Consider the following 21,837-nt stretch of genomic DNA (forward strand, 5'->3'; position numbering starts at 1 on the left):
CTGTGGCATACCCCTTTATTTCTAGCACTCAGGAGGCAGAGGCAGGTGGATCTCCAAGTATGAAGCCAGCTTGGTCTATATAACAAGTTCCATGCCAGCATAAAAACAGAAAAACCCTGTCTCAAAACAAACAAAATTTATATTGTTTATATATAAAATATGAGTAAGATATTTCTGAAAGGGTTGAAAGTTGGTTATTAACTCGCTCCTCATATAAACTGAGGCATACGTTTTTAAAGTGTTGAAAATAACTTCTAATTTCTCCCAGAGCTTAGAATTTTGGGTAGTTGAAAATTCATATATCTAGGTCTCTCACGTTTGTTGAATGAAGTCTTGATTTTCAACAGTCTGTGATACTTTGGATGATAAATTTAAAGACAGATTTTTAAAAATATTTTCTTCCTATATTATAGCATTTGAGTTGCAATTAGAGCTTTTCAGATTTCTGGCTATTTTTATCACAAAGTATAGGGTATTTTGTTGACTCGTGGGTAATTCTTGGGCCCATTGAAGGTGAGGGTGAGAGTATCTGACTGTGCTGTAGTCGGCGTTGTTCATTAGAGTCCCTGAGTTGAAGATACCATAGGCTGAGTTTAGAGTTTCAGGGCTTTATGTCTCGGACAGAGAATTGAACAAGACACAAAAAGGGAGGGGTAAAAGTATACATTTATTAAAAAAGGAGAGTAAAAGTGTAGAGAGCACTCCACAGAATGGAAGCAGGGCCAAGCAAGCTTGTGATTCAAGAGCTGGGAGTTGTTTTTTGGGAGTTCTTTTTATGAATGTAGGTGGACGTGAGGAGACAACCTCCAGGGGATGGATTCTTACCCTGATTGGCAAATGAGCTGCTATATAAGTTTGGTTGATCTGCATATATATCCCATAATTTTAAGATCATAATCTTATCTTGAGTATGCAAGGTGGAATTTTTCCTGGCAGGTCATCATAAGCATAGGTTGGCATTGGCTGTACTTGGTCCCAATGTCAGTCTAAACTGGCTTTTTAAGATTTTTTTTTTCTACCATGATATGCCTGTCCATGAATGATCCACTGGAGAGGAGATGTCAGGTGTTGCCTTACTGAGAAGGGGCAGACAAGAATATATTTCCTGAACAGGTGCTGTAACTCACTGGGCCAGCTGTCTTAGACTTGGGTTTCTTAAAATATTGGCCAGCTTGTTAGGACCATCCTAGCATATATGACTTGAACTGTTCTCATTTAAGGATATTTTTATGTATCTCTCTGTGTGTTCATGAATTGTGACACCTATGTGCTAGTTCTGGCACTCTTAGAACATGGATGAGGGCCTCAGATCCTCAGGAGCTGGAGTTGCAGGGAGTCATATGTCCCCAGACATGAGTGTAGGAAAAGCAGCAAACACTTTCTAGTCTCAGAGCCATCTCTCTAGTCCTTAAACTATTATTTTATTTGCTGGTAAAAGATTAATGGCTCAATTGTCTGAAAGTTGAGCAAGGATGATGGTTATTCACCTATAATCTTGACTTCAAAGTCATCTCTGAATTGCTCACATTCTATATAATTTGCAGATAAGTAAAGCACTGTGAATTTATGTACATTATCTATAACATGATGTGCCATATAAACCTCTTAGGGATTGATGAGGAAAGCATGAACATTTTAGGTGCGTAAGGAAATTACCCTCCTGTCTTTTGAAGTGTTGTTGCAATAAACGAATAGAAAAGGTCTACTATTTTATTGATATGCAAAAGAGAAAAGTCAAATCTTGGGGGAAAACCACTGTGTACTTACTACTGCAGCATAATATATGTGTTCCTTTTCTATAAAGGAGAAGGAAATGGGGGAATGTTAGTCATTTTAGGAAATTAGTAATGCGTTTTAGTAGAACTCAATGGGCTTGGAGAACATACTGTGGCTTGCAATAAAGTCTGCTGGGCCTACAGAACAGATGACAGTGGTTTGTAAATTATTTTATGGGATTGAAATAGAAGATAAGTGGTATTGGAAAAAGTGTGGCTAAGTATATGGACAGAGTTCAATCTTCGTCCCTGTGATAAGAATTTTATCTTCTCTAATTGGTGAGATTTCACTGAGAGACTGAGGCAATTGTGTTCCTTTTTGGCAGGTCCAGTCAGGAGAGGAAGCTAGTGGGTGTGGCAGCCAGCCTCTCTAGGGACATCTGAGGGACCTCGATTCTGAAATGTGTTCTGTTGCCCCCTAGCCTGATAAAGTTCTAGTCTTCAGGCTGTCAGCTCTCAGCCCCAACACAGTTAAATAGCTCTGCCCAATCCTGTGACTGTGATCTAGTTGTGGACTCATTTAATTTCACATGAACAGATCTGTAGAATGGCTTTAAGAAGAGCATATTATTCAGTATACCGGGGTGGGTGAGATGGATGGCTCAGTGGGCAAAAGCACTCGCTACACAAGCCCACGGCCTGAGTTTGATCCAAAGAACCCACGAAAGGAGAGGACTGCCTCCACACAGTTGTCCTCCGACCTGCACATACAAGTTATGGCACATCCTGTTCCTCCATCATGCATGCGTATACACGCACATATGTACATGCTAATTATATGTTAAAAAAAAGCTTTAGAAGATATCAGGTAAGTTTAGCTCTTGAAATTTTACTTGAAATCTGTCACAAAAATCAGACAAAAAGGTTTTATGGTTGGTGGTCTCCTCTGTGTTAAAGTTTAGTATATGGTATTAAAAATTTTTAACAGTTTTAAGGTAAGAATAGTTAATATAGTTTGTAACATACTTGTGGAGTACTTTGGAGTATTTCTGAAGAATGACACAGAAAAGTACTTTTCAATATCTATGATAGGACTTCAGTCTTGGTCAAAGATATTTTCTTGGGAGTGTGTTGTCAGTGAGGGAGTAGCTTGGGGTTAGTCTAAGTTCCCTTGACCTCTCAGGACAGTTTAAGTTAGTGAACTGCACTGAGGGAGGACAGCCAGCTCTAGAAAGAAGGAGAGGTGCCTTGGGAAGTGCGGTGTGCTAGGGCACTGAAGAAGGAGGTGTTCTGACCAGTCCGGGTATTGAAAATTCTACATGAGTCCCTTCACAAGGATTTTCTCTCTTTTCATGCAGTGTGAGCAGTTTAGGAGTTAATGGTCATTTAGAAAGGGATGGCATAAAATTGATAGAACAGAAAAAGAGACATGTTTAAGGTTAGCATATACTGTAATGGGTTTCATTTGGTTTCTACATGCATGTGTGTTATTATACTTTTCTTTACATTTGTTCCCTGCACTCTCCTTTCCCGGACTCAGTCTGGCTGCTACCTTTTAACAGTTAGCCTTACTTCTGTATCCCCATTTTCCTCTCTGTATCACGTCATTTAAGATGTTTTAGAATAAATTTTAAAAGTCAGGCATCCCACCCCAGTAACACGGTAAATTGAATGATTGCCCAGAAAAGATAGTTTGAGGATTTGATAAAGTCAGAATTTAATTCTGATTATCTTAGTAAAGTCTACATATACATCTACATCTTCATTTACATATAAAAAAGTCTTCATCTACATATAAATGAAACTTGTACAGTGGCTGGAAATAGTTTGATCTCTTAAATATTTATAAACCCTTTGTATATACTGTTGTTTAGTCTAATACAAATGAATGTGTATACTAAAAGCAGTAAACCTTTCCCAAGTCATGTCCACTTTTAATAATTTTTGCTTTAGGTTGTAGCAGGGTAATTCTTAGTATTGGAATATATATGAGACAATCTTTCAGTTTGATTTTTGACCACGGAGAGTTTCCCTATCTAGCATCTGCATTGGAATGCTTATTTTCTTTCATTGGCATGCTTTCCCCAGTGGCTACTCTTGTTTTCTTGTGTGGAGTATGTATGCATGGTTGTGTCCCCAGAGTGCTTTGAATCCTTAGAGATAATTATTACAGGCTCAAACATGATCAATTCCATGGTGATAATAAGCTGAGTCAACTTTTCCTTGTACTACAGTGACCTGTTTGCATTCCAAAATGTCCAGTCTCTATTTGCACTTACCTATTTCTCTTCTGGTATTTCTTAAATTAAGTTGTTTCACTCCTAAATACTTCAGTATGAATGAGGAAGGGCACACCACATTATTTTTTGCCTTAGTAACAGTCTGCCACAAATTACAGCTTAAAACAATACATTTATTACATGATTCTTAAGTATCAAGGGTTTGGGCATATTTAGAAGGGTCTTCTGCTTCAAGTCTCTTACAGGACGTTGGTCATGTTCTGTTTTGCCAAAGCCAGCTAGGGATGGTCAGTAGGAGCTAAGTCACTTTTATTTATCTAGGGTTTAGAAATGGAACTACATTGTCATCTCTTTGTACTGTTGTTTGAAATAAGTCTCTAGGCCATCCTGCAACAGAGATAGATCATAGGAAGGTCTGAATACCTTTGGAGGCTTCAGAACCACTGTGCTAGAGATGTTTTCTCCTTATAGCTTCATCAGTTACAGAATTAGCAATGATGCTTTAGTAACAACTGATGTCACCTCCCTGTACAGCTTTCTCTTTTCACAGTTTGAATCAGAATCTGAACACTCATTATATTGTTATGTCCCTTTGAAATTCTTTTATCAAGACGTCTTTCCATCCTCTTGCCATTTTTTTTAAAAAATTCATTTGTTTTTTTGTTTGTTTGTTTGTTTTGTTCTTTTAAGACAGGCTCTTATATATCCTAGGGTATCCTCAAACTGTAGCCAGGGATGACTTAAAACTTCTGATCCTTAGCCTTTTACCTTCATATTGCTGAGCAAATAGGTGTTTGCTACCATGCCCAGTTAGTGTATTGGGTGTTAAGAATTGAACTTAGGGCTTTGTGCATGCTACTAGCTAAGCAAGCTGCGAGCTTAAGCTCTATCCCTAGCCTTACCAACTACTATTTTTAAAGAAACTGTTATTTGCCCTGAAAGGATTTTTATATTTGTGTATGTTTAGTTGCTTTTTCATAGTAGCATTTAACTACTTTGTCTAGTTTAAACAATACTGGAAATTATATTTTGATTATTTTTTTAAAAGACTACCCTCTAGCTGGTATAATGTACTTTGTATTATTAATACTTCAGGATGCATAGTCTGGTGGTAATTTCTGGTAGGATTTCCCATTGGCTTTTTATTACTGGTATTAACATTCATTGATAATCATTGTTGGAATAAAAATGTTTAATGAGAGGTATGAAAGTTGGACATAAGTAATTATTTTATTTTTACACTTGTTAGTTACATCCCCCCCTTCCTTTGTCATCAAACCCAAGGCCTTACCACAAACACTAGTTGATTTTTATGTATAGAAATCACTCTCAATGATAAGAGCTTTTGGTTACTGCAAACAGGTCAACTGGAAAGCAAGGTAAGTGCTTACTTCATTCTTTTTAATGACCAATTGCAGAATAGTAAATTAAGTTGGCAATTTCCCTAGATGTGTGGTTTGGTTTTTAAGAAAACGTTTGTTCATTAGTTAATTTTTTTTTATATGTGTGGATGACTTGTCTACATGTATGCCTCTTGCACCAAGTGCATGCCTGGTGCTTGATGAGACCAGAAGAGGGTGTGAGACTCCTGCACTGGAGTTGCAGACAGTTGTGAGCTGCCATGTGGGTTCCAGGAGCCCAACCTAAGGCCTCTGGAAGAGCAGCCAATACTCTTAACTGCCGAACCGTCTCTGTAGTTCCTCCATTTAAACAGCTTTAGTAGTCATTACCTTTGATGCCAGATTGTAAAGACTTTGGACAGTTGGAGGCTCTCTAGGCTTGTTCCTATGTTCCTCTGACGTGGCCTCATTATTATTTTGATTTTTTTGACATAGGAAATACGTCTTTTATATACACGATAGTAAAAGGACGATATTTAGAATGTATAACTGAAAGCTAGGAAAAATTGTTGGTACCGGATTATCATTTTTTTAAACCTTTATAGGATATATATCTAGGAAGTAATTTTTAAAGAGAAAATAATGTGCACTTTAGACTATTTTAATTTTAGATTGGATTTGCCAGGTTGTATTTTTTTCATGTCACATTTGTTATTTAATTTAACAAAAAAAATAATGTGTATGTATGTGTGCTTGTGTGTTTTTATGCACCAAGTACATGGTGGTACTCGCAGAGGCCTGAAAAGGGCATTGATCCCTTGGCACTGGTGTGATAACTGGTTGTTAGCCACTGTGTGGGTGCTAGGAACTGATTCTGGGTCTCTGAAAGATTGAAAAGCACTCTTCCCTCTCTAGCCCCATTTGTTACCCTCCGTGTTGGCAATATTTCCTAATAGTATTAGCATAATGACCACTTTCCCCTTTTGCTATTTGGTATAAACAAAGTGTGTCTTCAAATATAATTTCTTTTATATATATATATATATATATATATATATACACACACACACATACAGATATGTGTAAAGTGTTTTGCCTGCCTATATGTGTGCGTACCATATGCTGCTTGCCTGTGGAGGTGGGAAGAGGGTATCTGATCCCTTAGTACTGAAGCTATGCATGGTTGTGAGGCACCATTAGGGGCTTGGGAACCCAACCTGGGTCCTCTCCAGGAGCAACATGTACTTTTATCTTAGGAGCCATCTGTCCAGCTGCTGCGGTTTCAAATTTTAAGCTGTCCAACTTCATATCTGTCCCTTTAGTCCTTTTATTCTAATTTGAGTAGCCATTTTTATTTGTTTTTGTTCAAGCAAATAAAAGCCGTGTATTTCTTTTCATTTAAGTATACTATAGTTTGATTTTTATCAATTGAAGGACATCTGGATTGTTTCCAGTTTGGAATTATTAGAAGTAAGACAGTTTTAAACATTTGTATGTAGGTTTTTATTTGGATATAAAATGTTATTTCCCTTGAATCAGTATTTAAGAGTCTAGTTTTTTGTTTTGTTTTGGTTTTTGGTTTTTCTAGACAGGGTTTCTCAAAGTAGCCTTGATTGTCTTGGAACTTGCTTTGTAGACCAGAATGGCCTACATAGAGATCCACTTGCCTCTGCCTCTCAGTGCTGGTACTAAATTTAGGCTTGTGGCAGCGATGCCCAGTGAGTTTAGTTACTGAATCACACAAAGAAACTATGTGTTTCCTAATGACTGCAACATTTTATGGTCACATTAGGATACAGGTATTCCATTTTCTCTGGGGTGTGTGTGTGTGTGTGTGTGTATCTGTCTATGTGTGTGAGAGTGAACATGTAAGAGTTCTCTCCTACTGTGTGGGTCTTGGGGATTGAAATCAGGCCATTATCCATTGAGCCATTGTCAGCCATCTGACGTTTCTCTGAGTTGGTCATAGCCTTTGAGCCATCACTGTTTTTTAATTTTAGCTGTTCTGATAGGCAAGTAAGATAACTGGCTGTAGATGTTTGTGATAGCTAGTGGTGTTGCACATTTTCATATGCTTATCTGCCCCTTGGATATACTCAATGGGTTGTTATTCATGCCTTGTCTGTTTTCTAAATGAATTGTTTGCTTTTTTAAAAAAGCCTAATCATTGTAAATACTTGAATATTTTAGATGTAAGTCCTTTTTTGAACATATAAATAGGCTCTTCCAGGCTGTATCTTCTCATTTTATCCTTTTAACAGTGTCCTTGCCAGAGTAAGATTTTAATCTTTCTGTAGCCTGATTTTTGCTTTTGTAGATTAGTGAGATTGGTATAAGAACTTGCCTGGGATTTACAGAAAGGATAATGGTATATTGTGGGTAGTGATGAGAGAAAGAAAGAAAGTAATAACATTGTGTAGCTCTTATAGGAACAGTATAGAGGCCCCTCGAAAAACTTTATGACCCAGCAGCCCGACTCTTGGGTATATAAAGTCATTGCGTCAAAGAGATACCCATATACCTGCTTGTTGCAGCACTAGTCACAGGAACCAGAATTACAGAGTCTGCCAAGATGTCCATCAGATGAATGGATTTTAAAAATTGGGTACAGAGATGGCTCAGTGGTTAAGAACATTTGCTGCTCTTGCATAGGAGTGGAGTTTGAGTGTCAGCACCTACATGTTAGCTCACAATCATCCAGGACTCCAGTCTCAGGGGTTCTGGTGTCCTCTTCTGGCCTCCAGGGCATACACACAAATGACATCCATATGCACAGGCATACTTGTGTACTCACAGATTTTTGTTTTTAAAGATGTGCATGTGTATCTCTGTGTGTGTGTTTGTGTGTGTGTGTGCCTGCATGAATATATGTGTGTGGCAGATAGCAGGGTTAGGAAGAATGTTGTTTAGCCATAGAAGAAAGGATTCAATCCTGCCAGTGCATGACTGAAACTTGAGGGCATTATATTAATTAAAATAAATTAGGCTTAGAAAGACAAATATTGAAGAAGCTAAAGACATTAATCACATAATAGTAGATGTACAATAGCTCTTAATAGAAGCTAGGAAGGGAAAGCAGTCAGAGGGTAGGATAATCAGTACACAGATACAGTTGCTATAGTTCTCTTATGTTACAAAATTGGGGAAATAATCTAGAACAATTAATTGTACATTTCAAAATAACTAAAGAGGAAGATTTGAGTTCCCAGGATCATAGGTGTGTTGATATTTCAGGGATAGAAGTTCTGAGTATTCTGGTTTGGTCATTATACATTGTATTTGCACATAGATTTGATTTATAATGTGGTCACATAAGAGAGTATAAATATTATATGTTAATTAAAAAAATAGAAGTCCAGGAGCTAGAAAGATGGCTCAGTGGTAATCTGCTCTTGGTAGTGGAAAGAGCTCTTGGTAATCTCAGAGGTCTTGTGTCCATTTCTAGCTTTCATGTTTGATGATGTACAACTGCTGTAACTCCAGCTCCAGAGAATCTGACATCCTCTTCGGTTTCTGTGGTCACTTACACGAATAGACAAGCAGGCAGGCACACATACACCCCACACGGGTGTGCGTGTGCGCTCTCTCTCCCTCCCTCCCTCCCTCCCTCCCTCCCTCCCTCCCTCCCTCCCTCCCCCTCTCTCTTTTCTTGGAGCTTATTTTCCTGTTTCCACTGTTGCTGGAAAGAAGTGGTCAGGGCTGGGGTCCTAGGGAGTAGGTTGGGCCTTAAAGCCAGGAATGGAAGCTACTCTGTGCTGGTGGAGATGGACCCCTGGATCTCCTAGCTGCTGCCAGGCAGGCAGGCCTTTACTGCCTCCTTCTCATGGTTGCCCAGCACCCCCCGACTCTGAGCAATAAAGACATCTTAACCCATGGTGATCTCTATGTTCTGTTTTATATGTTTTTTTTTATTGTTGTTTTGTTTTGCTCTTGCTTACCATAGTTAAAGGTCTGGGTTTTTTGTTTTGTTTTGTTTTTAAGTACTCAGGCTGTGACTTCATTCTTTTCCCTAATTCTCATTTTTAGTTTGATTTCTATTGTAATTTTTGTTTTGCTTTTTATTTTTTGAGATATTCATGGTTACATTTTTTTGTCCTAGCTTCTTCGGGTGGAATCTTAGGTGATTGATTTTACAATCTTCCTAATTTTCTAGTATGTATTTAACATGTCTGCTAAGTGTTATTTTCATAGTATTGCACCATTTCCGAAAGTTTTCTTTCCTTTTAAAAAAACTTTATCTAGTTCAATTTATTTCTGTGTTTATCCTGAGGCTTCCTTGATTCGTGTATTATTTGGAACTGTGTTGTATATGCCAACTATTTTAAGATTTGCTAGTTGTCTTGTATGAGTGATTCTAATTTAATCCCATTGAGGTCTGTGAGCTGCTCGTGTAAGTTGTTGACACGTTTTCCGTGGTGGTAAGTGCTCCCGTGTGAGTTGAGGAGCGTGCACTTCGCTATTGGTGAATGTTCTGTGTGTGTCTGTTGCATCCAGCTGATAGATAGTGCTCTGTAGTTCAGAACTGTTCTGAGTTCCTGCTGCCGAATCTGTCAGTTGCTGAAAGTGGGAGGCTGGGAATCTACAATTATAATTGTGCTTCTTGCAATTCTGACATTTTTTTCCTTAAGTATTTTGACACTCTTTTTGTTTGGCACAGTCACATTAAGAATTGTGTCTTCCTGAAGAATCAGCACATTTCATTAGTGCCCCATCCTTGATGACATCCCCTCCTCAGCACACCTGACACACGCGGACCTGGCTCCCGCCTGCTGCGTAGGACACATGCTGTGCCTTCGTTGTCTCTTCACACTCACCAGAGGCCTGTGTTTATGTGGGTCGCTCATAGGCGATGCGTCTGAGCAGGTGTCATTCTCACGCACTCCAGCATTCGCTTTTAGTTGGTTTATTTCAGATATTCACATACAAATTGATTATTGATATAATTGGATTGATATCTAACCATATGTAAAACTGTTTTCCAATTCATACTCTTGTTTCTTGAATCTTTTCATTTTCTATCTCTGATTTGAAATGAGCCTCCAGTGTGACTTTGTTTTCTTTTACATATTAACTACATTTCTCTTAATTTTTTTAGTGCTTGTGTTACTACACGAGTGTATTTTGTACACTTCTAGAGGGTTAGAGTCCACAGAGGCTGGGACTGCCTGGGAGCAGGAACAGGAAGCTGAAAACGCACCTTGAACTACAAGCTTGAAACCTCCTGGAGAGCAACTAGAAGGGCAAGGCTTTATTCTCAAAGCCCCCCTCCAGTGACAGACTTCCTCCCAAGGGGCTGCATCGCCTAACCTCCTCAAATCATGCTACCAACTTGGGGGGGGGGGAAGGGGAAGGCACGCGCATTGAAATGCCCGAGACTGTTGAGGCATTGTCTCATTCAAACCATCACACTACTTACCCTAAAGTTTGTTATATATGTTTGTAACTAATCTAACTCTAGCTTTAAATAATAGTAAACTGCTTATGAGTGGTATAGACACAGATTTTCAGAATATATTTTATTCCTCTCTTATTTGACTGTAGCAGAGGGCCACAGATTAGGTGGTTTGTAATAGGAAATGTATTGGATTACAGTTTTAGAAGCTGAGCTATCCAAGATTCAGGAACTAATGTCTGGGAAAAAGGTCTTTTATGGGAAGCATCCCCTGGCAGAAGGGTAGGGAAGGGACTGAGGGTGACAGGATTCTCCTCTCCTTCCTGAATGAGCTCAGTCTTGGTGTGCAGGATATGTGACAGGATCAGAACAGTCAGGAGTCTGCTTTGGGACTACCCATCTCAGGAAGTTCCCATACTTTTTTAAAAAAAATGGTCCTTTGGTAGTTTCATACATGTGTACATTAACCTTACACACCCCAACATATTCTCTTCCCATCTTTATGCCCAATCCTTTTTTTAAAAAAATAAAATGACAACCACAAAATCCTTCCTGAGTCCAGGTAGTACTGGTAGTAGAGTGTGGACTAAGGCTGGCTTGACTTTGTGCAGGTAGTCAGGTATCACCATTGCAGTGAGGTCATGAATGTAGTAGCCATGTCACACCCTGCATACTGCATTTCACAGGTTTCCACCCCACCCTTCAACTTGTACATTCTTTCTACCCTTTCCTTACTGTGTTGCTGTAGCTTGGCAGAACAGGGGAGTAGTTGTCCCATTTGAGTCACTTTTTCTCAGTACTTTGACCTAGTTATGAATCTTTGCATTAATTGTAGCTCGCTATAGAATCAGCTTCCCTGGTCAGGGTTGATAGCAGCACTCATCTGTGGGCATAAGCAAATATCTCGAAGGCATTTTGACATGGGTTGCCTCTACCCTCATCCCCACCCCCATAGCCTGTGACCTCCAGAACCACAGATTTCTGAGGAGCAGGGCTTAGAGCCACCCAGAAAGTGATTGGTTATCCCATAATCTTCACTCCATTACTTCACTTCACATGGGTACTTCTTGCCTGGTAAGTTAGTATTGTAATGTCCAGGATTCATTGCTGGCTAATACCATTGATGACTCGCCTCTCCTACCTGCCTGCTAGCACCTCCCAGCATTATGAACATTAGCTGTCTGTGAGGAAGTTTTCAGGTCAATTCCAGTTTGATTTCTGTATGTCCTGTAGTCAAAATGTGTGCTGAAGGGCAGTAAGTAGATCTAGTTCTTGTGGGCATGACGAGCAGTGGCAATATTGTTGGGGGCCATATGGGACATTTGATGAATAACTTAGAAGGAAGTATCCCACTCCTGCACTAAGGTTTTCATTTAAAAACCATGTCTTCTGAGGAAATGATTGCTCACCCACATGGGGAGCTTGTGTTCAGATACCTTTAGTGGAGGATCTTTAATATAGCCTTAGTTTTGATGACCCTTGTCTGTTCCTCCATCCACGCACTATGTCCTGCCCCTCTTAAACCTTTAACCCTGAGTATGCCTTCTCTACTTTCTTTCCCCTCTCCTTTCAGTACTTGAAATAGTTCCTTTATTTGCCTGTGGAGTTTTTGATGAGAAGTTTAATGCAAATCTTATCTTTGTTTCTCTGTAGTGGACTTTTCCCCACTCTTCATGATTCCCTTTTCATGACTTTCTCTGTAGTTTTGGTTTTCTACTGTTTGAAAATGCTATGCCTATGTGCTAGTTTTTATCATCTTGACCCAAACCTAGATTCCCATAAGAAGAGGGAGCCCTGATTAAGGAATTGCCTCATCAGTTTAGACTGCACATGCCTGTGGGGCACTTTCTTGATTAATGATTGATCACCACCACAGGCAAGTGGTCCTGGGTTGTGTAAAACACAGGTAAGCTGAGCAGGCCATGGAGAACAAGCCAGTGTGCAGCTCTCCTCTACCCGCGGTCCTGCCTGTGCTTTGAGCTCTTAGCCTGACTTTTCTTAAACACCAAGCTGTACACGCCATCCCCTCCCCTGTTTGGTTTTGGTATAATTTTTATCACAACAGTAGTGAAACTTCACCAGTATAGTCTTGATATAGATTTTCTTCCCCTTTTTTTCTTTCTATTGTTGTTGATTTCATTTATTTCTTGGTTTTGTCTTATCTTCCTGGATAGATGGTTTGATGTCATTACTGGCTTCCAAAATGTCTCAGTCACTGTACTGCCTTGAATATCTCTTCTGTTGCCATGTCCTTTTACTGCAGCTGTGCATATGGCATAGTTCTTTGATTTCTCAGACCCCCCCCCTCCTTTCCCTTCTCTTTTCAGCTTGGGAATTTTCTGTTAGAATATTTCCAAGCTCAGATTTTTTTCTTTAATGTTACCTACCTATCGTATTTATTATCTACTTATTTCTTTAGAACGCCGAAGTGATAATCATAGTTATTTAAAAACATTTCGTTTCTAATTAATTCTGAAATCTGTATTACCTCTGAGTCTGGTCCTAATATGTTGTCTATTCAAATTTAAAAAAAAAGATCTTTTAGGGTCTTTCCCCTCTCCTCTCCCTCTTCCCTTCTCCCCTCTCACATCCTCTCCTCCCAGTTCTTGTGCAGCCTCTTGTGTATTGGGATTACAGGTGTTTGCTTGATGCTGTGTTCAGTTCTAGCGTGCTTTCTGATTGTGAGTTCATGGGTAACTGTCAATCCAGTTCCCTTTTTTATAACATGTCATCCCAAGGAGCTAACCTCTGTACAGCTTTCTGTCTTCCTGAGGTTGTGAGCCTCCATGTGGGTGCTAGGAATTGAACACTGGTTCTCTGCAAAAACAATGTCTTTTAATGCTGAGCCGTCTCTCCAGCCCTGTTTGTTTTTTAGTTGATAGTGTTTGGAAGTATACTAGTCATATATTTAAAGTTTCACAGTTTGGGTTTGTGTGATTTTTTTTTGTGTGTGTGTGTGTGTGGTTGTGTTGGGATATTTGTGGCAGTGTGAACTCTGGTTATTATTTTATACTTCCTGTTATAAGCTCATGCTACAGCCTTTATTTTGTTTCTAGTCTTTTCCAGCTTCTCTCATACCTCCAGGTTGGCTCCTTCTTGGCCCAGCATTCTTTTTAATGATTTTTAAAACTTATATTAATTAGAGGCTTTCTGTGTTTCTTTTTATGGTTATATACTAACTATTCTCTTGCAAACCGCAAGCATTGTATAACTCTGTGGTCGTTCTAGTAGTTTTATAATGGTGGATTGTTTCCTTTTTGTGACTATTGATTTACTATTTTAACTAATCACTTCAGTTTTCTTTCTTTTTTTAATTCTAGGAACATTTTAGTGGATAAGCCAAATGATCAGTCTTCCAGATGGTCTTCAGAGAGCAACTATCCTCCCCAGGTAAGATTGCATGTAGCACCTGAGAGCCTGTTAGAGGTTGGCACAGATGGGCGCTTACTCCATTGCTTTCCATTATCTAGAAGTCATTGAGAGTTGATTTTTGTTTTGGGGATTGTGAGTTACATTTCCTTTTTGGTCTGTTAAATTTTTATTTTATGGGTAAAAATGTGGGATTTGATGAGACACTTTTACTTCCTATTAATTCCTAAAATTTTAAATTTTAATTTATATTTTTAATGTATCAATAAGGATGCAAAATTAAGTTGTTTTTGTTTTGTTCTAAAATAACAAACCCAACTTATGAAGAAAATGTTAGACAAGGACTTGAGTGCTGGTTTGATCTAAGCCAGGTTATATTCCCATTCCATTATGCTCCAATCATTCTGTAAATGTTAGTAAGTTAAACTTTGAATGTGGAGCCTTTGAAAAAAGTCAACAGTTTGTTACATTATTATTATTGTAATCTTTTAAAAATTATGTTTACTTGTGTGTGTATTTGTTGGGTGTGGATGAGTATGTACATGTGGAGATGCAAGGGTAAATTATGGGAGTATGTCCTTCCATCATGAATCTTGCAAGCACCTTCACCTGCTAAGCCATTGTGCTGGTGTGCGGTGCTATATTAAGATGGTCTATGCAGAAGGTGTTATGGCCAGGAGCTATATACTCCCTTTTCCCCATAAGTAGTGCTGTTACTGAAAGACACCATCCTTTCATTTTACATGCTTATGGTGTAGTAGGTGCATTTCTAGTGTCTGTATCATTGAAGCTATCATAAAGTAGATGGGTAAACAATATAGTAAAGTTCATGGGAGCCTAGTTTCTGTAGTTATTTTTATTTTTCTTTATTTGTTGCTGTAGCTGTTTGGGTCACTTGATAGTTATATACTTCATCTCAAAATGTTATGTATTACCCAAACATGGAACCACGATATTGTCAGAGTGAAGATTGTAGTTTTATTTACTTTGACATTATTATTGAAATTATAATGTTTTACTGTGACTTTCCCATTTTAACTATTTTAAAGGTAGTAGCATTTAATATTTTTATATATTTCTTTCTCATTTACTAAAACAGTTATTTAGTAAGTGCTCAGAAGGCACCAAATTAAATATTGAGAGTAGAGCTGTGAAATGCTTTCTCTGTTCCTGATGAGTCAAGCAGAACCCTGGAGCATCTGGCATTCTATTGAATCTTCAGATAAAAGAAACCTCAAGTTTTGTAATTGAGTAAACTTAATTTTGAAATAGATAATGTGTAATCAATGTGTCTTAGTGTAATTGTGACCTAAATCTGAGATTCTTTGTAGCCAATCTCAAGGGACATGAACAATTTAGTTTTATTTATTAGACAGAATAGTCACAGTTTTGGTTTACAAATAAATAGTGAGAAGCTTTACACTATTAGTGGTAGTGTAAAACTTGTTTCTGACTCCTGGTTTGAAGACTGTGGAAAGGACTTGACTTAAAGCTGTACATGTGCTTAAGGTTTATGAAAGCTAGGACCTTAAAACAGTGTGTGTGTGTGTGTGTGTGTGTGTGTGTGTGTGTGTGTGTCTTACTTGATTCAAAGTAGTTATTTTAAGATTAATCTTGTAAACACACCTGTGAGGTCAGAGACTATGTTACGTATTAGAGCCGGGGTTAAGTCAGCTACAGCACCCATAAAGCAACACCACTTATCTTCATGACTAAACGTCACACACTCCTATCTGAACCAAGACTGACCCAAGCTGAGGCAAGGAAAACTGAACCAACCCACATAGTCATTCAGTACAGGAGCGGCAGAAACTCATTGCAGTACTTTGGCACTCACCTGCAGAGGCTTCGGGATGTCATGCTAAAACCAGAGCTAGAGCCTGATCTGGATCCAGAGCCAGAGTCAAAGCAAGATTCAGATGCTGATCCAGAGTAGTCCTCAGATACAGAGGGTAGAAAGATGGCTGCCGTCAGGGCAGAGTTGCCAGCTGCAAGACAGCCTTCTGGGAAGTAGGAAAGGAGTGTGAGAGATGCCAGATGGAGCGCAACAGCCAGGAAAGTCTGCTCTGGCTCGTGTCTATTGTCGTAGTTAATAGTTTACTATCAAAAGAGGACTGAGGATAGAATTTGATACCCTGAACAGTATTTTAATATTGGAAAATGGCACCTCCATCATATTGCTACCCAGCCCTTCCAAGAAACTACAGATAGTGCCATTGATTCCCAATGCAAAAACAATAGGTAACATGAAAAACAAATTACCCTCCCCCTCCAATTCCAGCATGATGACCACCACTGAGAAAGAGGCAGCCTAATCTGAGGAAACAAAGGATACTTTATACACTACTACAACCTGGCCAGACCTCCTGCTTGTACAGTAGTGGCGCGAATGTGATGAGGTCATCTTTAGAAAGAAAGATTCCTAAATTGATTTAAGGCATGCTTCACAAGTTGGAACCCAGATATGGCACTGTTATCAGGGCCAGGAACCTGTGGCTAGATAGGTTATAGGTCCTAGGAATGAATCTATTGCTGTTACTCTGCTAAATGGATGCAGTTTTAAATTGACTCCCAATGATTTCTTATGCCCATAGAATAGTTCATCTGTCAACTAATGTCTATTTTTTTGTACTAAATGGTGAGAAACCCAAAGACCTACAATGATCAGGGTGAACAACGAGTAAGAGACTGAGGAGTGCTCCCATTAATGGGACATCTCTTCAATACCCCTCCTCTCAAGGCTCAGAGATGATTTTGGAAGAAAGGACAGACAGATTGATTGTAAGAGCCAGGGATAGTAGATGACTGAAAGGAAAGTGGGTTTTCTGGGCATAGCAGGGAAGTTGCACACATGAATTCACAGCAGTCATAACAGCATACAGAAGTCCTGCATAGGTGCAGGTCAGACCACATAACAACATGGAGGTGAGAGGTGGGCATGAAGTCCTACCCCTGAGCTAAGGCTGTGATAGGTGCTGTGAAAGGAACAGTCATTTTTCTTCAAGGATGTGGCCCCTGGCTGACGGACCATTCTCTAGGAAAGGCCACACATCCTGGAGTACATGGGCAGCATGAGCTGAGCTTCAGGAGTTTCTAAAAAGAAGATACACAGTTGAGTGGGTAAGGGTGCATGGGTGGGGGGAGTAGGGGTGTGACTATGGTCAGAGTATATAATAAAAGTTCTCAAAGAACCAGTAAAAAAGAAGAAACCCTGCAAACTCAAAAAACAAACAAACAAAAGGGGCAGAGAGGGAGGGAGGGGGAGGGAGGGAGGGAGAGAGATCTTCATAAAAAAGACATTACAGTTTTAAACATTAAACATATATGCATTGGATATAGGTGCACTCAGTCACAAAGCACACTCTGCTAGGTGTGAAGACACAGCTCGACCTCAACACAATTGTAGTGGGTGAATCAGTACTCGACTCTATCAGTGTTGATGTCCTGTCAAAAAGTAAACCAAATCATCTGGGTTCTGACATTAGAGACCAAATGGACTTAGCACATATCTACAGACCATTCTCTCCTAAAACTGTAGAATATACTTTCCTCTCAGCAGCCTATGGACCTTTGTCTAAAATTTTATTTTAGGACATAAAAGAAATCTTAACAATTATAGGAAAATAGAAATAATTTCCTGTATTCTGTTTGATCATAAGAAAAGAAAAAACCTACAAACCAACAGTAAGAATGACTATAGACATATGTAAACTCAGGGAGGTTTAACAGCACACTATCAAAAGAAAGAAAAACATTTTAAAATCAAGTAAAAATGAAACACAGCATACCGAAGCCTATAGGATAGAATTAAGTAATTCTAAGAGAAGATTGGAAGTCTTAGTACCTACGTTAGAAATCAGAAAGATGTCATCATTTAATGCTACATGTTAGGGCCATAGGAAAACAAGAACAAGCTGGGCAGTGGTGACGCATGCCTTTAATTTTCATACTCAAGAGGCAGAGGCAGAGGCAGGAGTATCTCTGGGTTCAAGACCAGTCTGGTCTATAGAGTAAGTTCCAGGACAGCTCGGGCTACACAGAGAAACCCTGTCTCAAACTAAGTAACTACTACAACAACAGAAATCCAAAAAACAAAAATCACAACGCAAAAGAAACAAGAACAAACCCCCAATTAGTAGCTAGGAAGAAATGATTAAGGACCTGGAGACATGGCTCAGCAGGTAAGAAGACTACCTGCTGTGTGAGCATGATGACCTGAGTGCAGATCTCTGTGCCTGAGGGGCTTAAGCAAAACCCAAGGTGTTTCTCATCCGAGTCTCGGCACTAAATGAAGGGGGCTTAAAAACAGAATTGGGGGTTAAGGGAGTGTTGCACGGCAGTGTGGGGGAATGGGGGTGCCCAGGCGGGCCCTTGTCCAGGCACCTTTTCCCCCTGAGGGACCACACACACACAGGCATAGTATAGAATAGAGTTTATTCAGGGTAGAGGTTGGAAGTTAGTGGTATAGTGGAAGTAGAGAAAGGCAGAGAGAGAGGGAGACAGAGAGAGTGTAGTGGAGGCCGGCCATGATCACAGGGAGAGAGGGGGGAGGGAGGAGAGCTCAAGGGGCAGAGAGGTGAGAGAGGGATGGAAGAGAGCAAAGAGAGAGAGAGAGGGGGGGGGCAGGGAGGGAGGGAGGGAGGAGGGGCAAGTAGCCCCTTTTATAGTGGACCAGATCTATGGGGCGGGGCATACCTGGCTATTGCCAGGTAGGTGTGGGGTGGAGCTTAGACAGAATACCAACATCTCCCAATATTTGCTTAATTAAAAAAGAAAAAAAAAGTGACGGTGAATACGGCGAAGCAGGAATAGAGTCGTCATTGAGATCTGGCTGCTTCATGCTGACATTGGGGCAACATGTCTCTGGGGAACCTAGAGAATGGGGTATAGGGGTGATTGTCCAGTCTCAGGGGGACTGGCTGCTTCCTTGCTGTCCAGGATCTGTCTGTGGAGCCATTTGAGGATAGGTCAGGAAAACAGGTCCAGTAGAAGCTGTCTGTGTCTAGAGGAGCTGAGAGGAGATTGGAACATCTGAAGGTTGCTTCTCTGGAGCTGTCCTGGATATGCAAGGGCCTGGATTTAACAAGATGTTGGAACACATTAGTATAGGAGGGAATAAGATTAAGTACATTTAGGAGAAAGGAAAATTTTTCTTAAGATGTACAATTGAAACCCAGAAATTGAAACCCAGAGGAATCCCACCCTTTGGAAAGGTAGTAAAGTGGGAACTTGGGCAGATGTACTTAATCTGGATGGAGCCTATTTGGTCCATGAGCAGTGGATCTGGGTAGGTTTTCTGTAGCTAACAAGTTTATTAAAGAGATAACAACATGAGTTAACCACATGAACAGTCTTTAAGATGAGCCTTTTGTGGAGCAGAAGGAATAGGATTGAAAGTTGGATTGTATAGTGGAATCTTTATTATTAGAGTTAGGCAACGCAGATGTTAGAACAGTGACAAAGCAAGAAGAGGAAATATGAAGCATTTAATGGAAACAGAGTTTAGGTAAGGAGATAACTGTCTAGCTGTCAGTGTAGTCAGAAGTCTGAGGAATAAACAATAACTTAGCAGTTATATTATTAAAGAATGACAGATTCCAGTAGCCAGCAGTTCTTTGTGGTCTCTGATCTCCATGGCGGCTTTGGCTGTCAGTCTGGCTTTCAAGCACAGAAGATGCAGGGCTTTTTCTCTGTGGAATGGATACCCATGACATGAGAAATGGCTTCCTTTGTTTAGCTAAGTCATTTGACTCAAGGTATCTGGTCTTGTCCACTGCACTCTTTTAGGCAGCATCCTGTGGCAGTGTTCATATCTTTCTTCTGAGACCTCCTGGGAGGAACTGTCAGGCCTTTGGGAATTCTGTCTGTCTTAAATTTAATAACAAACTTCTGACAAGATTGAGCGCAAGATAGGAGAGCAATAGTTAAGAGAGGATAGGAATGGGAATCTTAAGTAGCTTTGGCAGGTTGCATAGGTAGAGGAAAGTATATTATTTTGGTGAGTAAAGATGCTAGGATCAGAGTAAGAAAGCTGGCAGCAATGGATTAAATCGTAGTGGCAGAAAATGAGTTTGTCTAGGCAGACTTAGGCTCCTTAACGTCAACTTGAGCACACAGGCTATAGGAGCAAACGAGTTAAGGGTGTGGGAACACGGAATAGGTGATGTTTAGGTTCTTTATCATTTACCAGAGTGTTAATTTTAAAAAATATATGGTCAAAGACAATTAGCGCCCACTGCGTGAGGGAGGGGTACCTGCTAGATAGAATTCCAGCATCCTGGAAGACTATTAGCAGTGTGTTACAGCCAAGACCAGGAATTCAGGTCGTCACGAGAAATCTAGGTGGCAAATGGCTAAGGAAGAACCCAACCTGGTTTCAGGATTTCCAGTGACGAGAGGAAGAGGGAATGTGGGTTGCTTCCGAGTGTTTGGGGTGGGGCACCCAAAGGAGGGCCTAAATGTCCTAACCAGGAATGCTTGTCAGGAGGGCAGTCCTGTGGACTGGGCATTGGAAATCGACTCTTAGTTCAAAAAGCTGGCCAGGCCTCATTTGAGGGCTAAGAGTTATTTATTACTATTATTTGAATTTGTAATCTGGTAGAAGGAAGAACCTGACAGGTAGCACACACATTGTGGGAGCCAGTGCAACTGTTCTCCTAGGTGCGGAAAACTGGAAGTTTGAGAAAAGCAAGCAGTGGTACAGCCACGCACACGTGGGAGGTATGTGCGCCTGTGGGAATTGGCCCCCAGGTCCACACGATCAGCGGGAGAGGCCCACAGGAGATGGTAGCAGCTGCTATGACAAAAGCAGCAAGGAAGCTGAGTTGGGCATGGGCTGCGGCCGGGCTGTGGCGGGCAAAGGCCCAAGAAATCTGCGCTGGCGGAACGGGACTGTGTGGTGGTGGTGGGGGCACAGCAACAGGGATGGGGTGCAGGCGTGCTGCGGCTCTGAGAGCAGTGGCAGCAGGACCGTGTGGCACCGCTCGGTGGGGATGGAGTGCAGCGTTGCTGCTGTTCTGAGACCCAAGGGAAGAACAGTGTTAGAGAGAAAAGTTGTAGCAGGGGAAAGGTTGTTGTGCAGGCGCAGGGCGGGACTTCCTGCCAGCAGCGGAAGTCGTAGCCTGCACTGGCTGGGAAGTAGCTTGTGGGGTGAATGAGATAGCTGTGCCTGGTGGGTGGGAAAAGAAAGCGCGGGTTACCGTTGCGGCCACTGCGAGGGCATAAGGAAAGCATAAGGAGTCTAGGGAAAAGGAAAAACGGCTTCCCTGCAGTGGCAAAAGCTGTGAGAGCGCATAAACTGTCCAGGAAGATAGAACTAGGAGGGGTTGGAAGGACACTTCAGGCAAACGCACCTAATTAGCAGTTCGCAGATGGGGGAAAGGGGAAAAGTTACAGGCTCCCGTCCTCAAGACAGTGCAGCGGTACCCTAGAACTATGTAAACTGTTGCTCTGACCCCGTGGGGGGTGGAGTTATTAGCTTACCATCCAGGGCTCCCCATCGAAGTTCCCGGCCCAACACACCAGTGAAAGAGGCTTAAGCAAGTGTCCCCATGGTGTTTCTCGTTCTGGGTTTCGGCACTAATGAAAGGACTTAAGCAAAACCCACAGTGTTTTTCATCCGAGTCTCAGCACCAAATGAAGGGGGTTTAAAAAGAAAGAATTGGGGGTTAAGAGAGTGTGGCATGGTTGAAGGAGTAAGCAGGATGATGAAGTAGTCAGTGAAGGAGTCAGTGAACACGGACATGGTATAGAATAGAGTTTATTCAGAATAGGGGATGGGA

General features: G+C 40.6%; 1 protein-coding gene across 1 annotated transcript in view; it reads left to right on the forward strand.

The window, feature by feature from the left end:
- The window catches only part of Mkln1 (muskelin 1), a 107,549-nt gene that overhangs the window by 7,122 nt on the left and 78,590 nt on the right, over positions 1-21,837 (forward strand). Inside the window, exon 2 of the mRNA XM_052173396.1 lies at positions 14,008-14,077. Coding sequence (XP_052029356.1) covers positions 14,008-14,077 — 70 coding nt within the window. The remainder of the gene's footprint in view (positions 1-14,007; positions 14,078-21,837) is intronic.

This window comes from Apodemus sylvaticus, chromosome 2, assembly GCF_947179515.1.
Source record: "Apodemus sylvaticus chromosome 2, mApoSyl1.1, whole genome shotgun sequence".
Classification (NCBI taxonomy): Eukaryota; Metazoa; Chordata; class Mammalia; order Rodentia; family Muridae; genus Apodemus; species Apodemus sylvaticus.